This window comes from Haliaeetus albicilla, chromosome 10, assembly GCF_947461875.1.
Source record: "Haliaeetus albicilla chromosome 10, bHalAlb1.1, whole genome shotgun sequence".
NCBI classification, from domain to species: Eukaryota; Metazoa; Chordata; class Aves; order Accipitriformes; family Accipitridae; genus Haliaeetus; species Haliaeetus albicilla.
Genome location: NC_091492.1, coordinates 3,920,250 through 3,946,648, shown reverse-complemented (window position 1 = coordinate 3,946,648; position 26,399 = coordinate 3,920,250). Strand labels below are relative to the sequence as shown.

The 26,399-nt window shown below is 44.9% G+C and overlaps 1 protein-coding gene across 4 annotated transcripts; it reads left to right on the top strand.

The window, feature by feature from the left end:
- Positions 1–114: 114 nt before the first annotated feature.
- On the top strand, positions 115–20,768 carry KLHL36 (kelch like family member 36). Of its 4 annotated transcripts, none has more exons than XM_069793363.1 (5): positions 115–350; positions 4,833–4,914; positions 8,814–9,887; positions 10,711–10,868; positions 17,304–20,768. In XM_069793363.1, the coding sequence occupies exons 2-5, from the start codon at positions 4,855–4,857 to the stop codon at positions 17,857–17,859; spliced, it is 1,848 nt and encodes a 615-aa protein (XP_069649464.1). In that variant the 5' UTR covers positions 115–350; positions 4,833–4,854; the 3' UTR covers positions 17,860–20,768. The 4 variants fall into 4 exon arrangements, with proteins under 4 accessions (XP_069649464.1, XP_069649465.1, XP_009926985.1 ...); XM_069793364.1 differs by lacking the exon at positions 115–350 and adding an exon at positions 4,445–4,572 and having other exon boundaries at positions 4,836–4,914; XM_009928683.2 differs by lacking the exon at positions 115–350 and adding an exon at positions 4,503–4,572.
- Positions 20,769–26,399: the final 5,631 nt, after the last annotated feature.

The following is a 26,399-nucleotide window of genomic DNA, read 5'->3' as shown; positions in this document are numbered from 1 at the left end:
GGGGGTCGGGGTGATGCAATAGCCCGGGCAGGGGAGGGGGGGACACCACGACGACGAAGGAGGAGGGTGGGGGGGGTCCCGGGGTGGGGGGGTACCTGTCTTGAGGATGCAAAGCCGGGGCGCTGCCCGGGGGAGGGGGGGTGGCGAGGGGTTCGTTCCCGAGCGGAGGGTCCGCCGCAGTGATGGGGTTTTAGGCTTTTCGGTGTTTTTCCAGCCCCTGACGGACGGACGGACGGACGGACGGGAGGAGGATAAGAGGGAAGAAAGGATGCGCAAAATGGAGCGGCGGGGCCGGGAGCCGGGCAGGGCGCACGGGAGGTAGCCGAGCTGGAAAGGAGGACTGAGAGCAGGTAGGCGAGGGGAAAGGCGAGGGGAAAGGCGAGGGGAAAGGCGAGGGGAAAGGCGAGGGGAAAGGCGAGGGGAAAGGCGAGGGGAAAGGCGAGGGGAAAGGCGAGGGGAAAGGCGAGGGGAAAGGCGAGGGGAAAGGCGAGGGGAAAGGCGAGGGGAAAGGCGAGGGGAAAGGCGAGGGGAAAGGCGAGGGGAAAGGCGAGAGCTCCGGACCGGGAGCGCCGGGACACAGGGGCAAGAGCTGGGGAAAGCTTTGTGAGACTGCCGGCGGGTGGGAGTGCGAGACCGTTCCCCTCTCCGTGGGGACCCCTAAAGGGGGCTGTGAGGGTGACTTTGGAGTCGTGAGGGCTCGCTGCTGCTTCAGGTGTGGGTACGGGTGTCGGTGTGGGTTGTAGCCCCTTTCAGATGCAGCGATCTCCCCCTGCCGGGCAGCGCTTCCAGCACCGCCAATTAAAACTACACCATCTAACGCGAGTCAAAACGCTACCGAGAGATGCAGGGTTTTAGGCAAAAAAAAAAAAAGGATTAAGGGCTGGCTGTAAGATTGCACTTCAGTCCTATGCCCGCAGAAATAGAGGCAGGTCCTTTGCTTGGCAGGACTCGGCTTGAAATAAGTGTCACCACATGTTGTTGTGCCCAAGGACCAGAGTTTCAAAAAGCAGTCCTTGTACGTGTTAGTGGGTTTCTACCCTAAACCTGGGGCGGGGGGGGCTGGAGATTGCAAATTTAATAAAAACTACATTCCATGAGAAAAAGTATCACACTTTGTTTCTTTTAAAGTTTGCAGTGGGATGTTCATTATTTATTTTCATGTCAATATGTTGTAAATGAACAGTAAGAAACCTCATTACCACACACAGTTAATTGGTGTTTTCAGACTGTCTCAGGGAACAACAGCACCAAAGCATGTGCTAATTGTAAAATACATCATTTACTGCCATAGAATAGGAAGCCCTAATCCTGCATGCAGCTTCTTACAGAGAGAGTCCTGAATGACATGAGGTTCCCTGTAGCATCAGGGCCCAAAACACGAGCGTATTGCTGCAGTGCATCTCTGTGATGTAGATGAAGTCATAGGGAAGAGAGAAATATTTCTTAAGTCAGTACAAGTGTAGGACATGGCATCTGGCTGAATCACACTCAATATCTGTAGACTGCAGGCTCCAGATGATAATATAATCACACATTAATAGTTCTGAATTTCTATTGATTTTCTTTTGGAAGTGTCTTTAGGAACACTTTTTCTTTTTAAAAGCCTTTATGCTGACCATTATCTGCTCATAAACGTGGTGGGGGGGGTCATATTCTGCATTTATCATCCTTTGGCACTACCTCTCTGCTGTTTATACCTGTCACAACTGCTGGTTGTCCTTGTTTCTTCAAGCTTGTTCCTCAGCTCCTGTTGTTTCCTAGGGCAGAGGTGGGTGACCGAAATGTCATTTCCCTTAGAAGGAGAAAAACTCAACCTTGTTTCGGTCTCTGTGACCCAGAGGCTGGAGTGTTTTAATTACATTCATTAGGAACTTCATGTCTCACACTTTAAAATGCCAGATTCAAACCTCAGAAATGCTGCCTTCTTCATGGGATCAAACCTCTTCTCTTTGCTTCTCTTCCTTGTCTTTGACGTATTTTTATGGATTTTTTTCTTTTAACACATGGAAGAATAAATATTGTGCTCAGTTTCATCAGGCTGTAAATGGAGGAGGGAAAATACCTACTTGTCTGACTTCAGTGAGCTCTGATTTGCTTTTCACATGGGAGTTTGGAGACCTCCATCTTCTGCGTATGGGTCTTGTCCTCCTGTGCAGGAAGATGTCACTGGCCTGGCAGGAACATCTGTCCATCTCACAGGAGTCCTCAGAGAGGAAGCACAGACAACAGGGAAAGTGAAAGGACTTAAAAGAGGACTTAGGGACTTCCTCACAAAAAGGTCTCCAGCAAGCATGAAGTCTTGGATAACTGGACTGACCTTCAGCTGTCTAGACTGTACTAATGAAGTTCAAGAAGGGCCTCAGAATGGGTAGAGGGAGCTGATCAAACAGGATGGCTCTGCAGAGCTATGGGCCCACAGGAGGCTTAGCTGTTCTCCTAAAATATATTGCTAGTGCCTTGCTCCTGTGGCTCTTTGCCATCACACCTTTTTGCTTTTTTTCTGATCTTTCTATGTGGCTGTCCCCAATCCTGCTTCTCCGTCTCTGTCTTTTCAGTGCAGGAGCAGAGGAAATAATGGAGAGAATAATACTCTCTTTCAGGTAAAGGCTGCTAGGAATTTACAGGCCATAGTTACCATTAGGGCTGTCACCAAAGTAGGTTTTTCACTCAGCTCAGGAATGGCAGGTCTTTATCCTGGGTCCCCGTGGTCACAAGGGCTACAGAAGAGACCAAAGCTAGCCAAAAATGCTTCTTATCTTCAGACTCGATAATCAGTTAGATTAGTGGAGACCCATCACCTCTGGGGTGGCTGAAGAAGAGCAGCCCTGCGGAGAAGGACTTGGGGATACTGGTGGACGAAAAGCTGGACGTGAGCCGGCAATGTGCGCTCGCAGCCCAGAAAGCCAACCGTATCCTGGGCTGCATCAAAAGAAGCGTGACCAGCAGGTTGAGGGAGGAGATTCTCCCCCTCTACTCTGCTCTGGTGAGACCCCACCTGGAGTACTGCATCCATTTCTGGGGCCCCCAACGTAAGAAGGACATGGACCTGTTGGAGCAGGTCCAGAGGAGGGCTGTGAAAATGATCAGAGGGCTGGAGCACCTCCCCTATGAAGACTGAGAGAATTGGGGTTGTTCAGCCTGGAGAAGAGAAGGCTCCGGGGAGACCTTATTGCAGCCTTCCAGTACTTAAGGGGGCTGATGAGAGAGATGGGGACAAACTTTAGCAGAGCCTGTTGTGATAGGACAAGGGGTAATGGTTTTAAACTAAAAGAGGGGAGATTCAGACTAGATATAAGGAAGAAATTTTTTACTGTGAGGGTGGTGAACCACTGGAGCAGGTTGCCCAGAGAGGTGGTAGATGCCCCATCCCTGGAAACATTCAGGGTCAGGTTGGATGGAGCTCTGAGCAACCCGATCTGGTTGGAGATGTCCCTGCTCGTGGCAAGGGGGGTTGGACTAGATGACCTTTAAAGGTCCCTTCCAACCCAAACCATTCTGTGATTCTATGAAGAACAGAAACAGCCGGCTGGATGCTACCTGCAGCGGAGGGCTGGACGACAGCCGGGGTAGGGGAAGGTGCTAACAGCCCTGGCACACTCCCCTTGTTTAAAATGCTGCTGCTCCACGCTGTACACGTCGTCTTACGCCAGCGACCGCTGCCCCGTCACCACGTGGGACCCGTGTCCGAGCTGGGCTGTCCTGGGTGAGAGCAGACGGAGCCTGGGCACAATCTTGCCGGCTTCTGCTGTCCTGATAATAAACTCTGGAAGATATGCGGGGTCTCTGGATTAACAAAGGGTTTTCTTTACTTGCGTTTTAGTGAAGACCACTGCACTGAAATGGGACTGGGTAGGGTCTGTGGACAAAGTCTTTCCGTCTTACTTCATCCCTGAAGGAGGCGTGCTGTCTGTCAGCCCTGCTGTTCGCCAAGGTGTTTTTTTCGTTAACTTTTAAGCCTCCCGGGCCTTAATCGATGAGAAAAAGCCCTACAGCGGCATGCGTTGCTGCAGGCTAGGCATTTTTGTAGTCAGATAAGATTCACGGCCGGCCAGGGCGGATGGACGAGGCGGTGACCGGCCTTCTCGCCGTTCTTTACCACGCCCCCACACCACAGACAAGACATCCAGCCTGCACGTTTGCGGAGTAACCCCGCCGACTACCACACAGCCGTAGCGACAGGGCCCGGCGCTCCTCCTCACCTCCGAGGCGGGAAACTCCCAGCGGCCTGAGGGGGGGCGGGGGAGCCCGGCCGCCATTTGCTGTCGACGGGGTCGCCGGAGCCTCCTCGGGCCCTGCCCGGCGCCGCTTCCCGCCCCGCCTCGGTCCCTCCCCGCTCCATCCAGCCGGCATTTCCTGGGCCGGCCATGGCGGCGGGGCTGCCCGCCGCCCGCGGGGCCTGCGCGCTGCGGTAAACCGCGGGTGTTGCGCGGTGTGGGCCGGAGAGGGGCCGGGACCGAGGGGCTGCCCCGCCGCCCGGCTCCTACCTGCCTCCCCCGGGCCGCGGGGGGCCGAGACGGGCTCTTGCCGGCGCTGGCGAGGAAATGATTTCAGCCCCGGCGGCCAGAACGAGCAGTAAGTAAATAACTTCACCCTCAGGGGGATCCGCGCCGGTCCTCGGTCGTACGCCCGGCTTGTTGACTTGTTATTGTTCATAACACGAGAAAACAACATCGGGGAGCGGAAAAAAAAAAAAATTTTTTTATAACCCGAACGTGGTCGAACTGCAGATTAGCATGTGCAGGTCGTCTCGGTTGTGTTATTTATTCAGCGCAGTGTGGGTTTTTAGCATAGGATTGGTATGCCGCTAACATCTTTCTTTGCTTTTGTTCTAGAAGTACTGCGGATCAGCCTGTCATGGAGGGGACCAGGCAAACCAGGATTTGTCGTCCACACAAGATAAGTGAATCCTCAAAGGTTTGTACGTTTACGTGTTGCCTACCAAAAAAAGCGAGTTACAGAAATAACCAGGAGGGGGGTAAAGGCTCTCCGTTAGGATGGACTGCTTTGGAGGAATGTGAATATTGTGGGCTTTTAAGAAGAGGTTTGAAAACGGTGGTCTACCTGCCCAGATATTTTTGATAGAAGAAGTTGCTACCTAGTGATTAAAAAAAAAAAAAAAAAAAAAGGCAGCAGCAGCGAATGGGCATCTGCTCGTCGTGACTCATAACTTAAAAAAGAAACCCACATCACTGCAGCACAGTGTTTTCTCTACAGCAAAAATTCAGTCATTAAATGCGATGTGTATATCTTGGGAATTTTTTGTACTCGTCCATCTCATAAAATCCAGGCTAGTTACAAAAGCAAAGCTGGGATTACTTTTTAGATTTAGTCTCTGTTTTGTACAAGATAGGAGACTTGATCCTGCAAGTAGTTATTCCAGTGAACTAGAGATGTTTTCTTAGCTTTGTGAGGTTAATTTTGTTTGTATAGAATCTCTGTCTGCACAAATATGTTGATTTTTAGCTGGGGATCGACACGAGTCCATCTTAGGTAGTTCTTTATGCAGGTCATCAGGGTGATGACCTAAGATTTAAAAGATGTTAATATCAGCTGTAATTATGATGTTCACTTTGTTCCATACTGGTGAAAGCTGCTTTTCTGTTCTAGTGCGAGCACTAGGTTACAGATGCTGCAGAGCAAGTACCTTGTACTACCAACAACAGCTGGAAGAGAAGAACTTTTCAGTGCCTGAATCTGTCTTATGCAAGTTGAATGAGACAGATCTCATTTTCTTTTGCATCACTGATGAGCAGTGGTACTGCATGAACAATCTGAAAGAAATTAGATCTGTGCTGAATCCGAAAGAAGTTAAAATACTGCTCTAATACAATTGATAAAAGATAAATAGGACTAATTTTTAAATGCATCCCTGCCAATATAATCTTTCCCTGAGTGCTGATCCTGTCTACCATTTGAAGGGTTTAGTCTGAATGTAATAATAATACATCACATTAAAAATTAATTAACTTGACATCATTGTTTTATTTTCTTGCTTAGACAGCAGCTGTCACTATCTGTTAAACTTAAAATTACTAGATAATGCTAAAGCTGTTCTACAGAATATAAATAGCTTGAGAAAGATGTTCGTGTTTGGTATAAAATTAGTCTTGGTTTTGAAATGTGCAGCTATCAGCTTCTGTTATTTGCTCACTGAACGAATGAACTTGCTAAGTGGCTGAAATATGTTAATATATTCTGAGTCCATCCAGTGCCATACGTAATGATTTTATGCTTGATTTCTGAAGTAGCAGCAGTTTTACATGGCAACAAGGATTTTAGGAGTACAAGTTGTCAGGCGTGTTTGCGGTCAGGATTATGCTGCTGACTCGACAGCCAGCTAAGTAAATAGGGATCTCTGGCAAATCTTATATTCTGGTGTAATCTTGTTATGCACGATGGTGGTATTAGAGAATATTAGAGAGAAATGATCAGCCAATTTACAGAGGCGAGAGGGAATATGTTTTTGAGTTTAATCCAATAACTGTCCCCCACGAGTCAGATTCAGAAGAGGGTGCTGTAAGATGTTAGTTATTGTCTGTTCATACACTGTCCTTTATCATAGTTGCCACAAATGTGTGGTTTGTCCTTTGCCGTATTTGTTATTCTTCCCGCTTCCTCCGTCCCCTGGTCTCTGCTTGGGCTCCTGTATGATATCAGCATTTCTCAGCCTCAGAAAAATGAAGAGAAAAAACTTTACAGTCCTTAAACCCCATATTTTTTTCTGTTACAGATCTCTGGCAGTTTTATTCCTCAGTGGAAGTTACTTTGTTGTCTATGCCATAGATCCCTTTTTAAGTTCAGAGATATGAGTATAAGGCAAATTAAAGAGTTTTGGCCCAGAAAACTTACAATTATTGAAGCCTCTTCACTTAGGTTGGTTTAACTCTGTACACTTGCATGTACAAAGTTACTCCAACAGAAGGCTTTTTGGCAGCGTAGCCTCCATTGTTTGGAAAAGAGCATAAACGAAACTAAAGAGAAACCACTGGGATATCGCACTAAGAGCAGCACATTTGGTTATTAATTTGGGTCTCATCTTTGGCAGACTGCCTGTTGCTATACCACTGACTGCTAAACGGCACACGTGGGAGGTCAGGCTCCCAAGGTTGGTATTAGCTTGGGATGATTGGCTGCCATCATGTCTGGACAGTGGTGAGCTGCGTGCGTTAATCCTGGTTATCTCATCGTATAAAAGTACATTTACCAAATTCTGTACACAGGATGCATATCTAGAGTGAGAGTTGTGCGCAGGGGAAAAAATTTGGCTCGAGGACTTGGACCTGTCCCATCCAGGTGGGTAGAGAGGTTGTCTCACCGTGATTTAACCAACCCATTAATGGCTTAGGCCAGACAGCAATAATCAAGTGCTTTCTGTTTGGGAAACCAGGAAAGCCACAGATAGTTAGGATTTCTAGGAGAAGCAACAGTTTGGTGAAGGAAAGGTTGAATGCCTGAGAGGCGTGAAGAGACCTCGGGCTATCTGTGTGACTGTTTTTGAAGTAGATAGGGACTGAGACACCTTTTCAGGGCATCACTTCTGGGAATGCAGTCTGAGGGTGTAGAACTGGGCAGGACCCAGGGTCCTACAGCCAGAACTGTTCAGAGCTAACTTAGGTACGATACAAAGATGTGCTTCCTTTCTACCTCCTTTCATTGCTCTTACATGTTCTTACAGGCTCTGCAACTCTGCGTGTTTTGGATTTGGTAATTAAAGTTAAGTATTTGCATTTAACTTAACCTGGCTTTTATTAAGAGACATCACAAGGTAGCTGACTGTACCATCGAGCATTCCATTCCTCCAGAAAGATGGTCCTAAAAGCTGCATCGCTTGACATACTGGGGTGACCAGCCCCTTCAATACGTGTTCTGCAGGACATTCAAGGGGTAACAAAACGTTTCCATTTTGGTTCTTCTTAGGACTGGTAACGTGAGTCTGTGAGAAAGAAGCAAACACTGGTTGCCTCAAAAGCTCTGTGGCACGTCCGGAGCTGGTAGGAAGAATGTCTGGACCAGAGGGATCCCAGAAGGGCACTTAACGGACATGTTCTGAGGGCATTTTCCCCTTTCTTTAGAAGAAAAATACTTAGTCATATTCATTAAAACAAAAACTACCTTGGCTTCTGGAAGCAAGTAGAAGTCTTCTGGGAATAAGTTGTCCGCATGTGTGGCTTTGCACATAAATAAACAGCTATTATTTTTGAATGCAGTGTGTGTGCCTGGAATAATATGGAAAGAAAGAGAGGGATTTTACCCTAACGAGCTTAGAGTTCTGAAAAGATTTAAGAGGGGGTAGCTGTCAAGTAAGCACTAACCCAAACAATACATGGGCTGAATGAAAATTTGGCATGCTGCTGCATGTGTGTCTCCCACTCCAAATATTTAGTGAGTAGCTTAGTTGAGAAGAACTCTGTAAGGAGTCATTTGGGGGACAAGTAAGAAAGGAAATGTCAGCAAGATGTCTCAAAGACAATGAGTGGAAGAGTTTCAGAAAATTGCGCCTGTATAAATCATCAGGGAGGAGGTTTGGATGCAGCATTGTGGAGGAGGTAGGAGTCAATTATAAAAAAAAAAAAAAGGAGGGAGTAGGAAGCAGTAAAAGTCTGCATAGGCCTTTCAAAGTGAAGGCGAGGAGCTTGGGCTCGTACTACATTGCTTGCCAACTGTTTCAAGTCAGAATTTATTACAAACATGCAACACAAGTAAGTTTGCTCGCTCTCATGTATGACTACATCTAATGCGAAAACACTTTGTGCACACTGAAATTTGTCTTGGTGAAGATAACATCTGCCTGATACTGGTTTTTTTTATTCCAGGTGTACAGATGGGATGACCACTCTAGTCTAGTTCTTCAGAGCCTGAACGAGCAGAGGCACCGCGGCCTCTTCTGTGACATTGTCCTCGTGGTGGATGAACAGAGAGTCCCTGCCCATCGCAACCTCCTTGCTGTTTGCAGTGACTACTTCAACTCTATGTTCACCATTGGTATGCGAGAAGCCCACCAAAAAGAGGTTGAACTTTTTGGAGCCTCTTACATCGGTCTGAAGGCTGTGGTGGATTTCCTTTACGGCAGTGAGCTGTCTTTAGATGGAGGCAATATCGACTATGTGCTCGAAACAGCTCACCTGCTGCAGATCTGGAAGGTGGTTGACTTCTGTTGCGAGTATCTGGAGAATGAAGTCAGCGAGGAGAACTATTTGTACCTGCAGGAGCTAGCCTCTATTTACAACCTGAAGCGCCTTGACTCCTACATTGATTCTTTCATCTTGCAGAACTTCGGTACCCTGTCTTTCACCCCGGACTTCCTGCAGAACATTTCCTTGCAGAAGTTGTGCCAATACCTGGACAGCAGCAATGTGCAGCAGGAGTGTGAGCACGACTTGCTGCAGGCTGCCTTGCAGTGGCTTACCCAGTACCCGGAAAGGGAGAATGAGGCTTACCAGGTTCTGGATAACATTCATTTTCCCTTGATACCTAAAAGTGATCTCCTCCATCGAGTCAAGCCTGCTGTCTGCTCTCTTCTTCCCAAAGAAGCAAACTGTGAGGGGTTTATAGAGGAGGCGGTGAACTATCATAATAACATCACGGCTCAGCCAGTGCTGCAGAACAAACGCACAGCCCTGCGGACCTGCGAGGAAAGGCTCCTCTTTGTGGGTGGGGAGGTTTCTGAACGGTGCCTGGAACTGAGTGATGATACCTGCTTCTTGGACATCAGAAAGGGGCAGTGGGTGGCAGAAACCCCTCTCCCAGCCAGACGAAGTCACCACTGTGTTGCAGTCTTGGGAGGCTTCATCTTCATAGCCGGAGGCAGCTTTTCAAGAGACAATGGAGGGGATGCAGCTTCAAATCTCCTATATAGGTATGATCCCCGCTGTAACCAGTGGATAAAGGTGAGACTTAAGCTGTATTATTTCTCTGTTTAATGTCCTTAATGTTTAGAGTGTTTTCTTCTTTTTGGTGGAAGGACGGGGCTCATTAGAATAGCCAACGTAGCAACGCTTGCAAATGGAAGTTCAAGTTAGTTAAGTTGAAAAAGCAGCTGCTTGAATCCTTTGTGGGAATGCTTAAGTTACACAAACAGCAAAAGAGTTTGGGGCAGATTCTTAACTTCACTTGGGATTTGGGCATCTCACCTGTGAAGTTCTTGGTCAGCAGCCACCTGCAACGCTTTAGATTACTTTTGGGAATAATGCTAGAATGGACTTAAGGAGGTGTTCATCTTTCTCAAGCAGTAGCACAACTAAATCAAAAATGGGTCTGATGCAAAAAGCAAATGTCTCTGACGCTTGTCAAATGTCTCTGTGCTAAATGTCTCTTAGAACAAGCTATTCACTTCCAGTCCTGCTGTAAAACCCTGCGGCCAGTGCAGGTTCCTATAAGAACCAGTCATCCCATGTGGTTCGGTTGTGGCTTTGAGTGATTCCAATATATGTTTCTTGCAGAGTTTTGGAAGGACGCCCATGTAACATGAACATTTGTAGAGTAACCTGTCTCTTAGATGCTTCCTGTTGTCCCCTTTTTTGAAAATGAATGCTCTGTAACATGCTACTGCAGAAAACCAAAAAGTATTTTATGAATATAACGGCCAAAACCAGTAGCTCTCCTTTCCAAATAAATGGGAAGAAGCAACTGTCCTAGCCTCATGAATATACCTTAAGTCAGCTTGCTTACCAGATATTTGAAGATGTCAGCATGTTATTTTTTTTTTGACAGGTTGCCTCCATGAGACAACGCCGTGTAGATTTCTACCTGGGAGCTATTACTGACATGCTGGTAGCTGTTGGTGGCAGGAATGAAAATGGGGCACTTTCTTCAGTTGAGACCTACAGTCCTCAGAAGGATTCGTGGTCCTATATAGCAGGCTTGCCCAGGTAATGGACTTGTTCAGAAAGTTATCTTGTGTTTGAAGAATGGTAGTAAAGGGAGCTTGTGTGACTTTAGGTGATGAATGGGTATCCCTAGAAGGGAGGCAAGGGAATGTATAACCAACGTGGTATCAGCAAGTAACAAACCATATCAGCATTTGGTATTTGAGCAACCAGCTCTTCCAGGCAGTGTGCCTCACGTCAGCTTGATTGGTTTTAATTTTTGTCCCGAGGTACGTCTGAAGGATGGGAGGGAGAGCTCTTGTAATTTTGCTCTACTATTCTTAAAATATTTTTCCTGAGGTCACTTGGAGTTGAACCTTTTCAGAGGTACTGTTTAGATCTTGATCAAAGGCTTTTATAATTTGTTTAGCCTTACTTTGTCACCTTGGTGTAAATGTTTTCCTTGTAAGGTGTTTCTCTCTGTTTGGCTGCTCAGGTTGGCTGTTGCAGATAAACCACTTTATTTAGGTAACCCTGGCAAATGTGACCTCTCTTTCAGTCTGAATTAAAACTTAGCTGCTGTACTTCTGAGAGGCTTTAGTACTGCAGCTCTTCTTGTAATAGCAGCACAGGACATTGCTAGTATTTTGAATCAACATTTGAGTGGTGACTTCGTAAGAATGGTACGAAAGCATTTCATTTGCAAACAGCTATTCAGATTTAGTAATATTTCACATTCATGGAAATTACAGGAGTATTGGCTATCCGGATAGTATTTTCATGACATCTGAAACCTGCACCTTCAGCAGCAGTACTTGCTTTCTTGGTGGCATCACGAACAGGATACTTGCAATTTGATTTTAGAGTTCAGGCCTTTTTTCCCTTATTCCCTTAGCTGCAGAGCTGCAGAGCCATAGGCAGCCAGTGGAGGCACAGAAGCCTGTTGCCCAATTCTATTTTGGGCAGGTGCTGCAATGCAAGTCTGATCCAGGCTAACAGCTGGGCTTGAGTGCTCTTCAGAAGCAGGATGCTTTTTTCCGTTTTATTTCTGCTCACATAGGCAGATCTAGGAGTTGAGGCTGAACACCACAATCTTTCCTGGGAAGCTGTGTATAAGAGTATCTTCAGTTCCTAAGCCCTTCTGTTAATTGGCGTGACCTGTGAGATCTCAGTAACATCTCACAGAAATTATAGCACAGCTGTTTTTCTTTTTTTTTTTTTAAACATTTTTCAAAGAAATGTAGATGTGACCTGACTGCCTTGTATGTTGTTAGAAAAACACTCACCTTAGAACTGGTATGGATATTTTTTTTCCCAGCATATAAGTAGTCCTGGGGAAGCTTGCAGACTGCAAGCTGTCTGAAAAGGGGCAGTTTTTCTGCATATTCCTACTGCTACGTGTATGTTGGCTTTGGGAATTTTGCAGCTGCAGCATTTAAAAGTGAACTTTGACGTGGGGGTGTTAATTTTGTATTAGAATGTCTAGCTGATCCGCTTGCACGAGGCAGAAGTCCCCCTTATGGGATAGACCCCACTTACACTGACTTGGCTGGTTGCTAAACGAGTTAGGCTATAGTAGAGGCACTATTTTAAGTTATTGTTGCATCCCCAAAAAATAGTTCTGCATCCTCTCTTCCTGCCTGCTCTGTCCTCGTCCCATGCTAACTGTCCCTTGTGCCACCTCAGGTGATTGTGCAGCTGCATAGCGAACCAGATAGTTTTCCATGTAGCTGCTCTCTTGTGTGTCAATATGTCTTTAGTTATATCTTAATGGACACTTAGCGCCTTCAGATTTTCTGTCTTTTCAGCCCTCTTTCTCCTTTTGGGGAGCTCTTGCGTTGGGCAGTATATTGTTTGCACCAACCATTTTCCTGCACAGAAGGAATAAAGCTAAAAGAACTTTATACAGGTTTCGAAAGGCAAAAATCAGTGCGGAGGTGGACAACAGAAAGAAACCTTCTGAGTGCAGGGACAAGCGAAGGCTGCTTGAGCTCGGAGATGTGGCTCTGGCAGGTGTGGGTGGCTGCTGGAAGGGATCTGGGCAGAACTTTCCTGATGTACTTCAGATGGATTTGCTGACAGCAAAGGAAGGATGAGAGAGAATTTTGTAATCTGTTCAAGACTAGAAGAAAGCATGCTAGCTACAGTTCCTTCTGTGTACTCCTGTCTTCCCTTCAACATACTCTCGGTCTGATCTGTTTTCCTCCCCACCACATGCTTTTGTTCCTCAAACTGATTTTAGTTACTCTTTTTACCCAAATAACATCTTCCCCAGCCCTATACCAGCAGGAAGTCTTTTCTCCTCATGCAGAGGAAATCAGAAGCTCCAATCCTCTGCTTCCTGATTGCCTGATCAGGCAACATGTCCCAACATAGCTGCCTCGTTTCCTGCATTTTTCTGTCTTCTTCCCTCTGAAGAGAACACATGCAGGCTTCTTGTCCTCTTGGGTGCACGGCCACCAGAAGCAGGCTCCCTGCCTGCAGCTCTGGTGGTGTTTCTGACTGCTCTAAGCCAGCAGCTGCCTGGAAGACTATTCCCTGGAGTGATAGGCACATGTCGAGGTCATTCTGGGGTGTAGGCTTGCGTAGTTCCATTTGAGCTGTGTGGGGTTGGGCTCTCAGATGTTATATTTGTTAAAGCGTCTACTCTGAACGTGCAGAAAATGGTTTTATGGTTTTTTTCTTCCCAAGGGTTATAGCTTGCCACGCGTGTGGAGATTTTCAGGCGAAAGGCAATGGTTGCGTCCTTGAATACACATGCCTCCTGTCCTCTGCCAAATCCTGTGTCCATATTGCTGTACACAGGCACAGTCATGCTGCTCTAAGGAAGAGCTTTGCAAGTTCTGTTTTATCTGTTCTCCCCGCCCCCCCCTTCCCACCCCAACATGGTCAAAACAACACGTTGTTTTCCCTAACCACTTACTTGGAAGGAGCTGAGCTGTTTTGACTGAAATAACGCTGTCTAACTGAAGAAGAAAACACAGCCTCTTGAGGCAGATGCTTGACGTGGAAAACTTCAGCCAAGCTATCTAAAGGGTGGACCCGGTCCAAGTCTGCTACAAGTGAATTTTGCCTGACTCTCATTCAGGTCCTTGGTTGTGGGATACCTTTCCCATTCTTCAGAGAGGTCCTATATTTTTTTCACCATTTTCCCAGGCTCTTTGGGAGAAACTGCTGCCATAGTTTCTAGCCCGGAAGGGAGCAGCAGTGGCTGACAAGCTTGGCAGAGCAGAAGTTAGTGCAGTGTGTTCTCATCTTGAATAGACCATGAAAAAGTCTGCTGCAGACATCAGTGAAATTAATTGAGTGGCCCTAGGTTAAAGTTTGGCAGAACAACTGAAAGCAGTTGTATGAGGAAATGTGTCGGAACAGGTTGACGAGTGATGGTATCTGCTCTGCTAGTTGTGTCATGATCTTGCAGGGTTGCAACAGGTGGACAGCGAGATTCAGAGCAACCACAGCTCGCCTGGACTTTGGTTGGAGTAGGGGATTCCCAAAGCTTTATCGAGTTAGGCCAAGTGTTCTTCTGTTTAAGAAAACAAATGGTAGACTTTCTAGCATTTACCGAATGCTGTTACTGTGTCAGAAACTGTCATTTTTGCAGCATTGTATTTAGGCAAGTTATTCAAAATTGGCAACTGGTTCTAGAAGATGTTCTGAATTGAAACTTCTTTCTCCTTAATGCCTCTATCTTTATCTGGCCACTCTTACAGATAACGCTGCCAAAACGCTCGATGCTTTCCATTGGAGGATGTCTGGACCCACTCTATTGAAGTGTCCTGTTCTGTTGCATGTTTAGAAATGCCTCCATATAAGCCATACGGCTTGCAGAAAGGATTCTTATTGATTGTTTTCAATTTGTGCATTATATTTCATGCAGTTTTCTATTAATGTAGAGCTGGGTATGTGCAATTTTGGATGAGCTTTTCAGAAGTCAGGCAAAGTGAAACACCTCTAGTGTATTTCAACAGGTAATCTCCCTATATTGGTAAAACAACAAATTGATGGTCGATTTGATGCTTCAGATATGATTGCCTCTTTCAGATTACTCCTGTAGCTGTTGCTGTTCGCTAGACATAGTCATTGATCGAGGCAAAAAGAAAAGCATCAGTGCTTTTTCTGTAGCTAGATTGCATGCATGCGCTTGAGAGAAAATGTCTATTGCTTGCTTACATGTACAGAATTCCACTTTTCAGTTAGCGTAGGAAAACATTTAACCTACTTCTCCAAAGGTCACTCAAGTTTTTCGTAACTCACGGTCATTTTTATTTTTTTTTCAAATGCTGAATGTAATGTGATTGCTATCAGCAGTACAATAACCCTGAGCTTTGTGTTGGATTCAATGTCCTTGTACTCTTCTCCTTCTGACTCCTCAAAACTGCCTGTTACCTGACACTACCTCCACTGTGGAGTGCACGGCACGTCCTCCAGGTAGCTTGTTGGTTAGATGTGGGTTTAAAATCTAGTGCAGTTTGAGAAAGGAAATGAATTCAAGCTGTCCATCCCACTTCCCAGATAGGTAGTCTACTTTTTAAGACCCATTCCTGTGTATATAGAGAAGCAAAGACTCTAGCACCCAGACTGGGTCCCACTGGAGACATGTGTTCCCAGTTCTTGTCTGTAAGAGACCACAAACACGGTAGAGCAGCATCTATGTACACTACACCTGTCATAGCATTTCTGGCAGGTGCGAAAGCTGGAGCGCACGTGCTCAGGGTATTTCATGTCAAACAGAAGCACTGAGCATGAGTTATGTGTTTCCATGGTTAGGCTTCCATGTGAGCTGTGGAATTTTTGAGTTGCCTTTTTGGATAAAGTCTCATAACTATACCTTAGTCCTCTCTTTTTCCTTTCTTTCTTTTTCCTGAGTGGCTAAGAAACAGTACAGTTCTGAAGTCATCTCTGCAAGGTCTCCAGGGATGGTGCTCCAGCCTCTGTAGTTGAAAGGTCCGTCCTGGTCACTCGGTATTCTTAGGCCAAGTGTGTCAAGGATTTTTCTGTTTCTTGTAGCAGGAGCCTGTTAAAATATCTGATTCAGACGCTGGTCAGGGATCAGAAGCTTCAGTAGGCATCTAGGGTAATAAACGTCTTTTAGCTTTTCTCAGAAGTGTTGTGCTTTCAGGGTAAATGTGGGTTTTCTTTTCTATTCCACCTTTTCCCTTGGCACAAAAGTGCTTGGCACTTAGGCGTGTGGAAGAAGTTACGATACCGTTTGTGTAGCTGAGAGAAACTATTACCACGCGAAATAAAAACAGCTTAAGGTTCTATCCACATTGAGTTTTGAGCGTGTTCAGGCATGGTTCAAAAGCATTCCAGGCTAAAGTAATGGTAACGTAGGTTTGTCTGCCATAGAAGTTGAGTTGTCTCGAGTCCTTGACTGCAAAGGATGGTAGTAGAGGCTTCTGAGTGCAAGTTGATGAGTATATTACTCAGCATCCCTATGGGTATTAAATTGTTTGGGCTCTTTGTATCGATGTGTGAGCCAGTTTGCTGTGGCTGGTGCTGCAGCTACATCTTTTGACACCCCCCACACCTGAAAAAAGAAAAAAAGGCATGTGCAGGAAGGGTGTGTTCAAAGAAGCTGAGGCTGTCCCTCGCCTTAGCATTCCACTTCTAAGAGCTTAAAGGGGTTTGGTCGGGAATATCCTAGTGTGAAGTTAAGAACAGCCTCATTAGGTTTGTAGTGGCTTTATTATAGCTGATCAAAGGGGTTTTCTCTCTGCCCTGCCCTGTGGAGACCACGTGCATGATGTTGGTTCTACCATCTCATTTTGTCTTACTTCAAACACGGACTCTGATCTATGGTTGACTGAGGTCTGTTGCCTTGTTTTGGGGTGACCAAAGAAGTTATCACCTGTATAGCAGAAGTGGTAGAGCAGATGGATAGCTTATGAAAAGGACACTACATGTATCATGACTGCAAATGTACTGGGCTGTGAACGCTAGTGGGTAAGAAACGTGATTCATTATCCTGAAGCTGTGGAAGGGGAAGGCAGCAGTAGTTTTCTTATTGGTTTTTCTTGGTTAATTGCTACTGGTAAGTCTGAGAGGTATCATGATTATTTCCTCTTTCTGTCATAGAAACCCTTGCTGAGATGTGGATTTTTTCCTCTCTGGCCCTCTCAGACTGATCCAACCCAAGCACTGGAGCAGGAAAATGGGAGTGAAGGCCATGCCAACTAGAGCAGGATGGGTTACTTCTGTTGTATGACACACTGTAGAGGATGCCTTAAAAAGTGATTGTCATACCTTAGCGCTCTGTAGCGACCAGGTATGAAAAGGATGCCTTAAAAAGTGATTGTCGTACCTTAGCACTCTGCAGCGCAGAGTGAAGCGGTATGAATAAGAATAGTTACTGGGTAACTGACAGGATTAGGGATTCTTCTGTCTTTAGTTACTGTTTATTTTCTTCTTCAGTACCAGTCCTTGTTGAATGCTTGTGTATCTTGATAAAATCCGTCAGTACCAAGTCAGATCATTTTTGTTTGCCTGTCCTAGGTTTACCTACGGCCATGCTGGAACAGTCTACAAGGAATTTGTGTACATTTCAGGAGGCCATGATTACCAAATTGGCCCCTATAGAAAAAACCTGCTGTGTTATGATTACCGCACGGATGTCTGGGAGGAGAAGAGGCCAATGATCACTGCCCGAGGGTGGCACAGCATGTGCACCTTACAGGACAATATCTACTCCATCGGTGGCAGTGATGACAACATAGAAACCATGGCTCGTTTTGACATTCTGAGTGTGGAGTCGTACAGCCCTCAATGTAACCAGTGGACCAGAGTTGCTCCTCTGCTGCAAGCAAACAGTGAGTCAGGGGTGGCAGTTTGGGAAGGCAAGATTTATATCCTCGGAGGCTACAGCTGGGAAGAAACAGTCTTCTCCAAAACAGTCCAGGTTTATGATAAGGAGAAAAATAAGTGGTACAAAGGAACTGACCTACCCAAAGCAATTGCTGGTGTGTCTGCCTGTGTCTGTGCATTGAAACCCAAAACAGAGGACAAAAAGAAAAAGACGAAAACAAAAAAACATCAAGATCGAGGAAGATGACTACTTCTGGAAAACCACCCTTTGATGGTGGACTCCAAAAGAACCTTGTATTTAATCATTTCTATCTAACCTTGATTCTTTCTTTTTCTTTTTAATTGTGGGGGGGGAGGGGAGCATATTCTGAAGCCTCAGAAATGTACAGTTGAATGTGTTTTTTGGATTAAGCTCATGTTTAAGATAAAACCAACAAAAGAAACCAAAAAAACAACCCCTCCTACTATATAAGGGGAGGTATGGCAAGAGAGGTTATGCTGCTCTCCTGAATGTTAAGGCTTAGTCTTTTACTTCTGTGGTTCATGGCATTTCCACATATATCATATTATATCATCATTTTTAAAATAAGGTTGAATCTGTGGCCGAGATGATAATGTCAAGGGGGAGGAGGCAGAATAGCCAGTGTCTGGTTTGAAGTTACAGAGCAGTTCAAAGGAGTTCAGAAGCAACTGCTAAGAAAAAATGAAATGGATCTTTGATGTTGTAAATCTTTAATTTTTATAATGTTAAATTTCATTTACAATACATTCTTGAGCTGTTAGTATCAGATTTCTGGAATGTGAGAGTTCAAAGAGAATATTGCTTTTGGTGAATGCAGGTCAGATCAGCTTGAAAAGTGAATAACTCCACTGTACTCTTAAGATTAAGACAACCTTATTGTGTGGCTAAAGAGTCGATGGGATTGACCTGGGCTTGGATTGACAGCATTGGGAACTTTGAAATCTGGGAAAGGTGAGATGTCTTTTGCATCCCTTGTTGTGGCACTTTTCATATCCAAACGCAATAGCAAGTTTTTCCTGGGCTTTAAAACATGCCCTGGAAGGAGGGGGGGGGGGAATCTATCAAAGAACTTGAAAGAAGATTTGAGGATTTGGATGGAAACTGTGCGGTTTGCCTTGGGCTTCAAAGTGGATGGAACTGACAGAGCTCACTGCGAGCTTGGGGTTTGCTGAATTAGGGTAACAGCGGGGAGAAATGGCGGGAGGATCCTGCAGGTGAACTTGAAGCAAGAAGATATCCCTCCCCAGCTCTACCAGGCTGTAGAAGCTGGGATCCACTTCATTTAACTCAAGCCTCACAGTGGTCACTGCTAATAGCCAGTGTGAGCAGGGGCCTGTACGAGACTCGTCTATTGTCAAAAAGCTTATTAACTGAGGATGATTAATTGGGGTTCTGTAATCTGGAAGAACAGCAACTTGGTTTTTTACCTGAGCTAATAGCTCACACTTTCCTTCTCTTACTTTTTTTGTTTTCAAGTTCACAATGTCTTTTCATCAGAGTAGCCTTTTCTGATGGATTTGGCTGAGACTCAAAGCCACGGCTCATCAGGCATGCAACCGAACACCTTCCCCAGCGAGACAGGCTCAAAAGGAAGAAACCCAAAATATACTCAGGACTGTGTTTGGGATCCAGACAGTGGGACTGAACTGAAAATTGTCTTTAGATCCTCTGTGTCATAGTATCTTCCGCATACCAAGTAAAGAGATTTCTGACCCAAGTGTTAGTCCACCCTCTACAAACACAGCTGATTCTGCTGCAGATATTAAAATTCCCCGACTGTCTGGCCAGCTTTCAGGCATTCACCCTGGGGCATTTTACAAATGCACCTCTGATTTGCAAGAAGTCGATCACCAGCAATCTGATACAACCACTTCAGTTATTGTAATAATGCCAGGCCACAGGTTAATATTCCTCCTTCCCAAAAGAAGAAATTTTTAGAAAGTTTTTAAAAACAACTTTTATACTTTTTTATAACACGTTTTGCTAACTCAGTCTCTTGTTTGCCATATATTATATTATTTAGTATAGAAGCTACTGCTCTGTAATTGTGACCCTGTTGTTGCCGTCAGGAGCTCATCATTTGATGGATCTTTTAGTCTTTGTGTAGTTGGTCGGGATGCGACGCAGCTGTTAGAGCAGCATTTACATTCTCAGCATTGTCAGGCAGTCAGCTATAATTGTGACTATTGTATGGCCTCTTCCCCGATAGTCCAGCTCGCCAGACATGCTAATAAACACGCTTTATTTTCAGCTATTGGTGATCTGCTGAGTGGATTTCAAGGGCTTTGGTTTAGAAGTTCTGCTGGGGAGCCGTCGATTGTTGCTGTTATTTCTTCCTCAATCCTTCTTTCACATCTCCCTTATGCACCATAACCATGTATTTCACGTTTGCCTTTTTTTTTCCCATCTGGTGTACATATAGTTGGGATCCTGCTACCCGCCTTTTTTTTTTTTTTTTTTTTTTTTTTTACTATTTACCTCAATAATTGGAAAACACTAAGAAAACATTTTTGCACTTAATTTCATTTGAAGCTCTTGTAAATTAAAGAACTCAGATATATTGGAAGAACATGTTTGTATTGAAAGAGGTACCTCTGAATAAATTTCTGGAGTGCAAGAAAGCTACAGGTTTCTTCTTCAGTGCTAAGAAAGAATTTAAGAAAACTAGTTGAAATTAATTTTGTGAAACTCCTCGAGGTTTTTTTTTGGTTTGCCGCCTTTTTTTTTTTTTTTTTTTTTTTTTTAAAGCCCCAGGAGTTAGTCGTTCATTTGCATTAATGGATTTGTTTTAAAGCCTTTGTACACTGCATGAGGTAATGGTTATTCTTTTTTTATCCTAAAAATAAATTAAAAAAAAAAAACAACAAACACAAAACCAAACCAAACATTTTGGTTATGACAAACTCATTAATGAGTTCTTTGAGGTTTTTTTTTATATCTGAAATCCTTGCTATGTTGACTGACAACTACTTAACTTTCTGGGACATTTTCATGTGTAAGTATAGAACAAAAATTTCAAGGATTTGCTTTATTTCTGTTAATGGGTTGCTTGTTACTATATCCCCCCTTTTAATGTGTTTATGTATTACATTAATGTCTGGAAACAATAAATCCAGTTTAGAATATTATATTCATCGCTGTGTGACTTGTGTATTGATTTAATTGAGGTTCTCCTTTTTGATAAATAGGAAAGAAGTAGTTGTGTAATTATTTTTAGGTGGCATTGATAATGGTAGAAACATTTTAATAGGCAGAAGCTAAATGTAACAATATGAAGTGGAAATATAACTTACTTATCTAATCCACCTTTTCTGCATCGTGCTTGAAACCAGTTGGTCAGAAGTTACTTGTCACATTTTTTTGCAGCTGTGACAAAAGACCCAGTGCAGTTTATGTTGTGGTTTCATAGGTAGTATTGAATGGGGAGTAGATAAACACAGTTATGACTTCATAACATTAAACTTAATTGCATAGGCAAAATATAACCCCAGTACTCATCAAGATCAGCTTTATTCTTCCTGGTCCATTTATTGTCCCTCCAAAATCAGAGGCTATAGGTGAGTATGGGACATCTCTCGGGTTATTAGAGGTGGCTGGGGTATTGTACCTCTTGTTGCCATAAGCATTTTTTCCATTATTAAAGGAAGAAATTACTACCATTTGCACCTATGAGACCCAGAGCAGTAAGCATTGCGAAAAGCGCAGTCTGGCAGAGTGCCCCTTGATTTTGGATGTTGTGTACCCAGACGTGGCTTATCATCACTCGGGAAGTGTTAGTAGATAGCACACGATGCTTGAAAATAACTTAAGCTTCCCAGTGCTGAACTGCTTTGTGAAATTGTGCTGGAATTCTGTGAAAATAAAAGGGAGAATAATGTATGACGCGAGTGGATTTCTACTTTGATTTTTCAAGGTCTGAACAGCCCTCTCGGCGAGTAATTAAGTTCGGTAGAGAAAAGGCGTATCCTCCTGGTCTGTGCTCTTAGGGAATCAGCCTGGCTCCTGCACCTGTACATACCACTGCCTTCGTCTGTGAGCTTTGTAAAACATTGTACTGCTTGTCAGGAAGCATAGCTCTTTCTTCCTGCCCTGGGGAAAAATAACTACTGCTCTACCTCATTTTTAAAAAGGCTCCTATTGCCAAATTCTGAGGAAAGCTCGTTTTACCTGACACAAAACAGCTACCAAAAACCTCAGGTTTTCTCTTCCCACGCTTCCATGCCTGTATCTTGGCATCAGCATGTCAAGGAGCTGCTGCCTGTAACACTGACGTTAGATAACATAAATCCCTCGAGATACCCTGAGGAAAAATTACACTGTGGAGTGAGGTGTAGTTGTTTTGAAGGCTTGAGAAAGAAGCTGGAAATATTTTTGTTCTCAAGTTGAAACCTTAAATTGAGAAAAATGGGCCTGGGTGTCTGTCTTTCTCCATAAGAGAGCAGACTGCTTTCTTCCAAATGCTGGTGATTTTCTATGTGCTGTTTAGGATTCTGTATTCTTACGTGACAGCAATAAAGTGTCTCGTGTCTAGGGAATTGAAAGAAATAGTTTAACCTTTAGTACTCTTTCTGAGAAGCAATTTAACTCACAGAAAAAAAGTCCAGATTCTAATTGTGATTGTTGCCTTGCCGATACGTCTTAACGAAGCTTTGACCAGTAAGAAGTTTCTATGGAAAAAAAAAAGCTAGCGTGACAAGCTTTATATATTCTTTTATTTCAGTTTCTTGTCATGTTTCGGTTCTCATGAATGTAATAATGAGTGAGAAGCTAATTACGCCTTCATGAACTTACAGCTTTGAGTTGTCTGACGGACCAGGTCAGGGCAGATGCATCCTCAGTGCAGACAGAGATGTACTGTCACTGCGCTGTGTGAGTCAGAGCAGAGACGAGCTCCAGCTACTTACAGCTTCCTTCCCCCTTCTGAGGATGCCGCTGCTAAATGAGAGACACACAGCCCAGCAGCGGGTTTGTTGATACCACACACATTTTTTAGCATCAGATAGGCTTTTTCTGGAGCTCAGAGTAGCTTTGGGAAAAAAATGTACCTTTGCTTTTATCATGATGGGTTCGGTGACAGAACATGAAAGGAAGGTGAGATAAAGACTTGCAGGTTCTTTTGAGACTGTAGCCCTAAAATAGACGATTGTGTGAGAAGAGAGAAAGCTCATATTTAAGATAAGGATGAATAAGTCACAAATAATTCAGCCAAAAGCTCTGCATAAATAATTGAAACACAGAACGTATTGAGTCAAGCATCCACATGATCTACCAAAGGGTTGTCCAGACTTCAAATTTGTTTCAGGTTAACTTGAACTAGTCCACGCCTAAGTTCCTTACATTGTGAAATTAAATGTATTTTTTACAAATTTTCAGCAAATTTAGGAATATGGAGTTTGAAGTCAGGTTTGCATTAATGCATTTTTGGAATGAAACACCTCCCATTGGTGTCCTGCGCTACTCTGCTCACTGCTGCTACCTGCGTAACCATTCCTGCGCTGCTGCTGTCTCAACTTCCCTTCATAAACACCGGGATGCCTGTTGCTGACCTGTGCAATTTAGGCCACAGAAAGTGGAAAACTTATTCTGCCAGCTTGTTTCAGTACTCAGAGTACTCTGAAGTATGAGGCTTTGGGAAAACCTCAGGAGTGACTATCCAGCACGAGCAGCTGTCCAAAAAAGACGTTTGACAAGAAGGACCTAAGCAAGTTCTATAAAGGAAGGAGAAGCACTTTACCGGGGCTGTAAAAACGTTTTATTATAACAATGAGCAGCAAAAGGGACCTGCTTCAGCAGTGAATTCTGTTCCTCTTCATAGGCACCACATCATATAACAGCTTTAGTGCCCCCGTGACCACTGTGAAAACAGCTCGATTTACCTCTGGCAAAGTTCACGGTGTCTCTGCGGACCTGACGCTGGAGGAGCACTGTCGCAGCTGCCTCTGACAGACTATGCCAATGACACCTCTGTGGACGTTGACCTCGAATAGGCTGGTTTTCTACTGGAAACTTAAAATACAAGGAGCCAACTGACCCATGAGCAGAAGCCCCTCCCCGAGATCCAACCAGGGAAGATGACTGCTGCTTGTAAATCCTTCACGGTAGGCAACGGTGCGGATGGAGTGAAAAGAGCTCCCTCCCCAGCACTATTTTTGTGCCATTACGGGCACGAGGCTGGTACCACCATGGTCCCTTAGAGTCCTGGTGCTTTAAATAATGTTTCTGGGTTTTCTCTACACAGCAGCCACCTTAGCTTTCTGTGTCTTGGCCCCCCCAGAACACAGTATAGTGCTGACTGTTTTTTTTCTTCCCAGTTGAATCTCATTACCAGAATGACTGGCAAAGTAGCAAAGCCCTTACCGTACCTAGAAACTATTGGGACAAAAGTTCTGCATCTCTGAAGAAAAAGTCTTCAGAGCTCCTAAAGCTCTTAGCCCTGGGAGGAAGCTTTACATGGACAGCAGTAAACCTCCCGCAGCGATCAGCCAGTTCTTGCAACGCTACAGGAAGACATTCCCTTCTGCCCCTGAAAGAGTGGACGTGTGGGTCCTGGTTGCTTCAGAAAAGTCATACGTATAAATCCTTCACCTCCTGGGCGCTGCCGTGAGTACAGGCCTTACGATCTAGTGAAATCATGAGGAGTATGGTACAGAAGGGTGAGCCATTCCCAAGCACTTTGCATTTACAATAGGATAAGAACAATTGCAGTAGTTACTGGGAGGCAGCTAACTTGGGAGTAGTTTATTCAGCTAACCAGCTAACATCAGACAGTCCTTTATTTCCCTGGCCATGGACCTCATTTGTTGTTGAACAATTCACAAAATAATTAAGTCAGTACCATGTTGTTAGGAACATTACTTTACCCCATGAATCTTAAGAACATGGATACACAGAAAGAATACAGCACCATTTTTTTTTGAAGTTGGAAAAGCAACATGTTGTTTGGGAGGTATAATTTGCGGCCACTGGCATAAAGGATGGAAGAAAATAAAACCGATTTGTGCAATGCAGTAAGCGGTAATGCACTAACAGACCACTAAAAATGGCAAAAATGAATGACAAAACAGAACTGAGGTGGAAACTTTCCAGCAGGTAAGTTTCTTCAAAGCATGCTATTACAATAAAACTTACAAAACTGACATTATTACAAAATATTGTGGTAAAATGTTAACAGACTTCACAATGAAACTGTATTAAGACGGGATAAAATTGAAGGCGTTTTAAATGTTGCTTAACTAGGAGACAGTGACATCCTTTCTGCCCACGTCAGTTTTCACCATCGGCTGTGGCTTGTAACAGTATTGGTATTTGAATTAACTGGTTTTCAGGTGGGAGGAACTGCGCACATTTGCATTTTCAGCCATTTGAAGGGGCAGCCTTTCCAGCAAAAACAGTCAGTTTACTTAGGCAGTATTGTGGGCAGAAGGGAATTTTTGCCTTCAACCAGATGAGCTATGTAAGGGTTTTCACTCCATTATTTACCTTGTAAATTAGACTCCCGAGGGGAGAGGGGGTTTCAGATGTTTGAAATGCTGTATGCAAAAAGCCTATACATTTGTCTCCCTTTTGTGTTTCTCTCTTTTAATATTCAACAGCCATTTTCACTGCTAGTTCTCTGCCTTAGGACAGAAGAGCAACATTTGCTAGAAACAAAAGAAAGGGAGCGGCAGCAGGGTGTGTCAACTGAAAGGACAGACGCTGATATAGAAAATCATTTACTGTCATGAGCACACATTAAGTGTTGCACTTCATGAAACAGGACGGAAATGTCCTTATCGTAGAGAGCCTGATGAATCCTCCTTCCACTTCCAGTGAACGTCCTCTTTGAACAGCCAAAGATGACACAAAGTTTTTTTTCCTTTTTTCCCTTCAACTTTCACGGGTAATGTTAAGCTTTCTCTAACGCTCGCTTCCCAACTGAAGTAGACTTTTGCAGGGTTTGGTAGTTTGTTCAAGGAAAAAAATATGGAGTAAATTAGCAATTAATTTAATGGATTCTTGCCTGGGGGCTTCAGTATTCAGTTATGACTCAGTCATCTCAAAATCATGAGATTGGCTTAGTCACTAGATTTTTATTTTTTTTTCCAGATACAAACACCGAACCCATTCCCACTCTCGTTATTTGGGACAGACAGGGGTCAGCTTGGCTCTGCCAGCACACGGCCACGCAGCCTACCGCTCACCTGCCGGCGTAACCCTTGGCATGCGGCCTTTTACAGACTTTTGAGGTGAAGCCACCACTGATTCCTTTGGGGCAGGCTGGCTGCTTGCACGCTTGCATTTTTTCAGCTGCGTTTCTCCTGCACGGCGCGACTTCGCTGCAGTAGCACCGGGCCGGCTGTGCTACCTTGCCCGGGTTACTCAGCTGGGCCGAAGGCTGCGCGGCTCCAGCTCCAGCAGCCTGGGAACCAACCTCCCGCCACCGGCTCTGGAGGCGGCAGGCTCCCCTCAGCCTCGGCTCTCCTCAGCCTCGGCTCTCCTCAGCCTGGGCCCGCCTCACAGCGGCCTCATGGCCGCCCGCCTCACGGCAGCTTCCCCCATCCCAGACGCTGCCTGGGAGCTGAAAGCGAAGTTTTTTGGGGTTTTTTTTTTTTTTTTGGCAGCCTCGCCCACCTTCCCGCCTCAGGCTCGCCCCTCTCCCCCCCCACCCCGCCTCAGGGAGGCGGCCCCACGGGTGGCGACCGCCCCACGGGTGGCGACCGCCTCACAGCTCCCCGCCGCCCGGGCCCCTTCCTCAGGGCCGCTCCGCCCCCTAGCTCGGCCCTCCA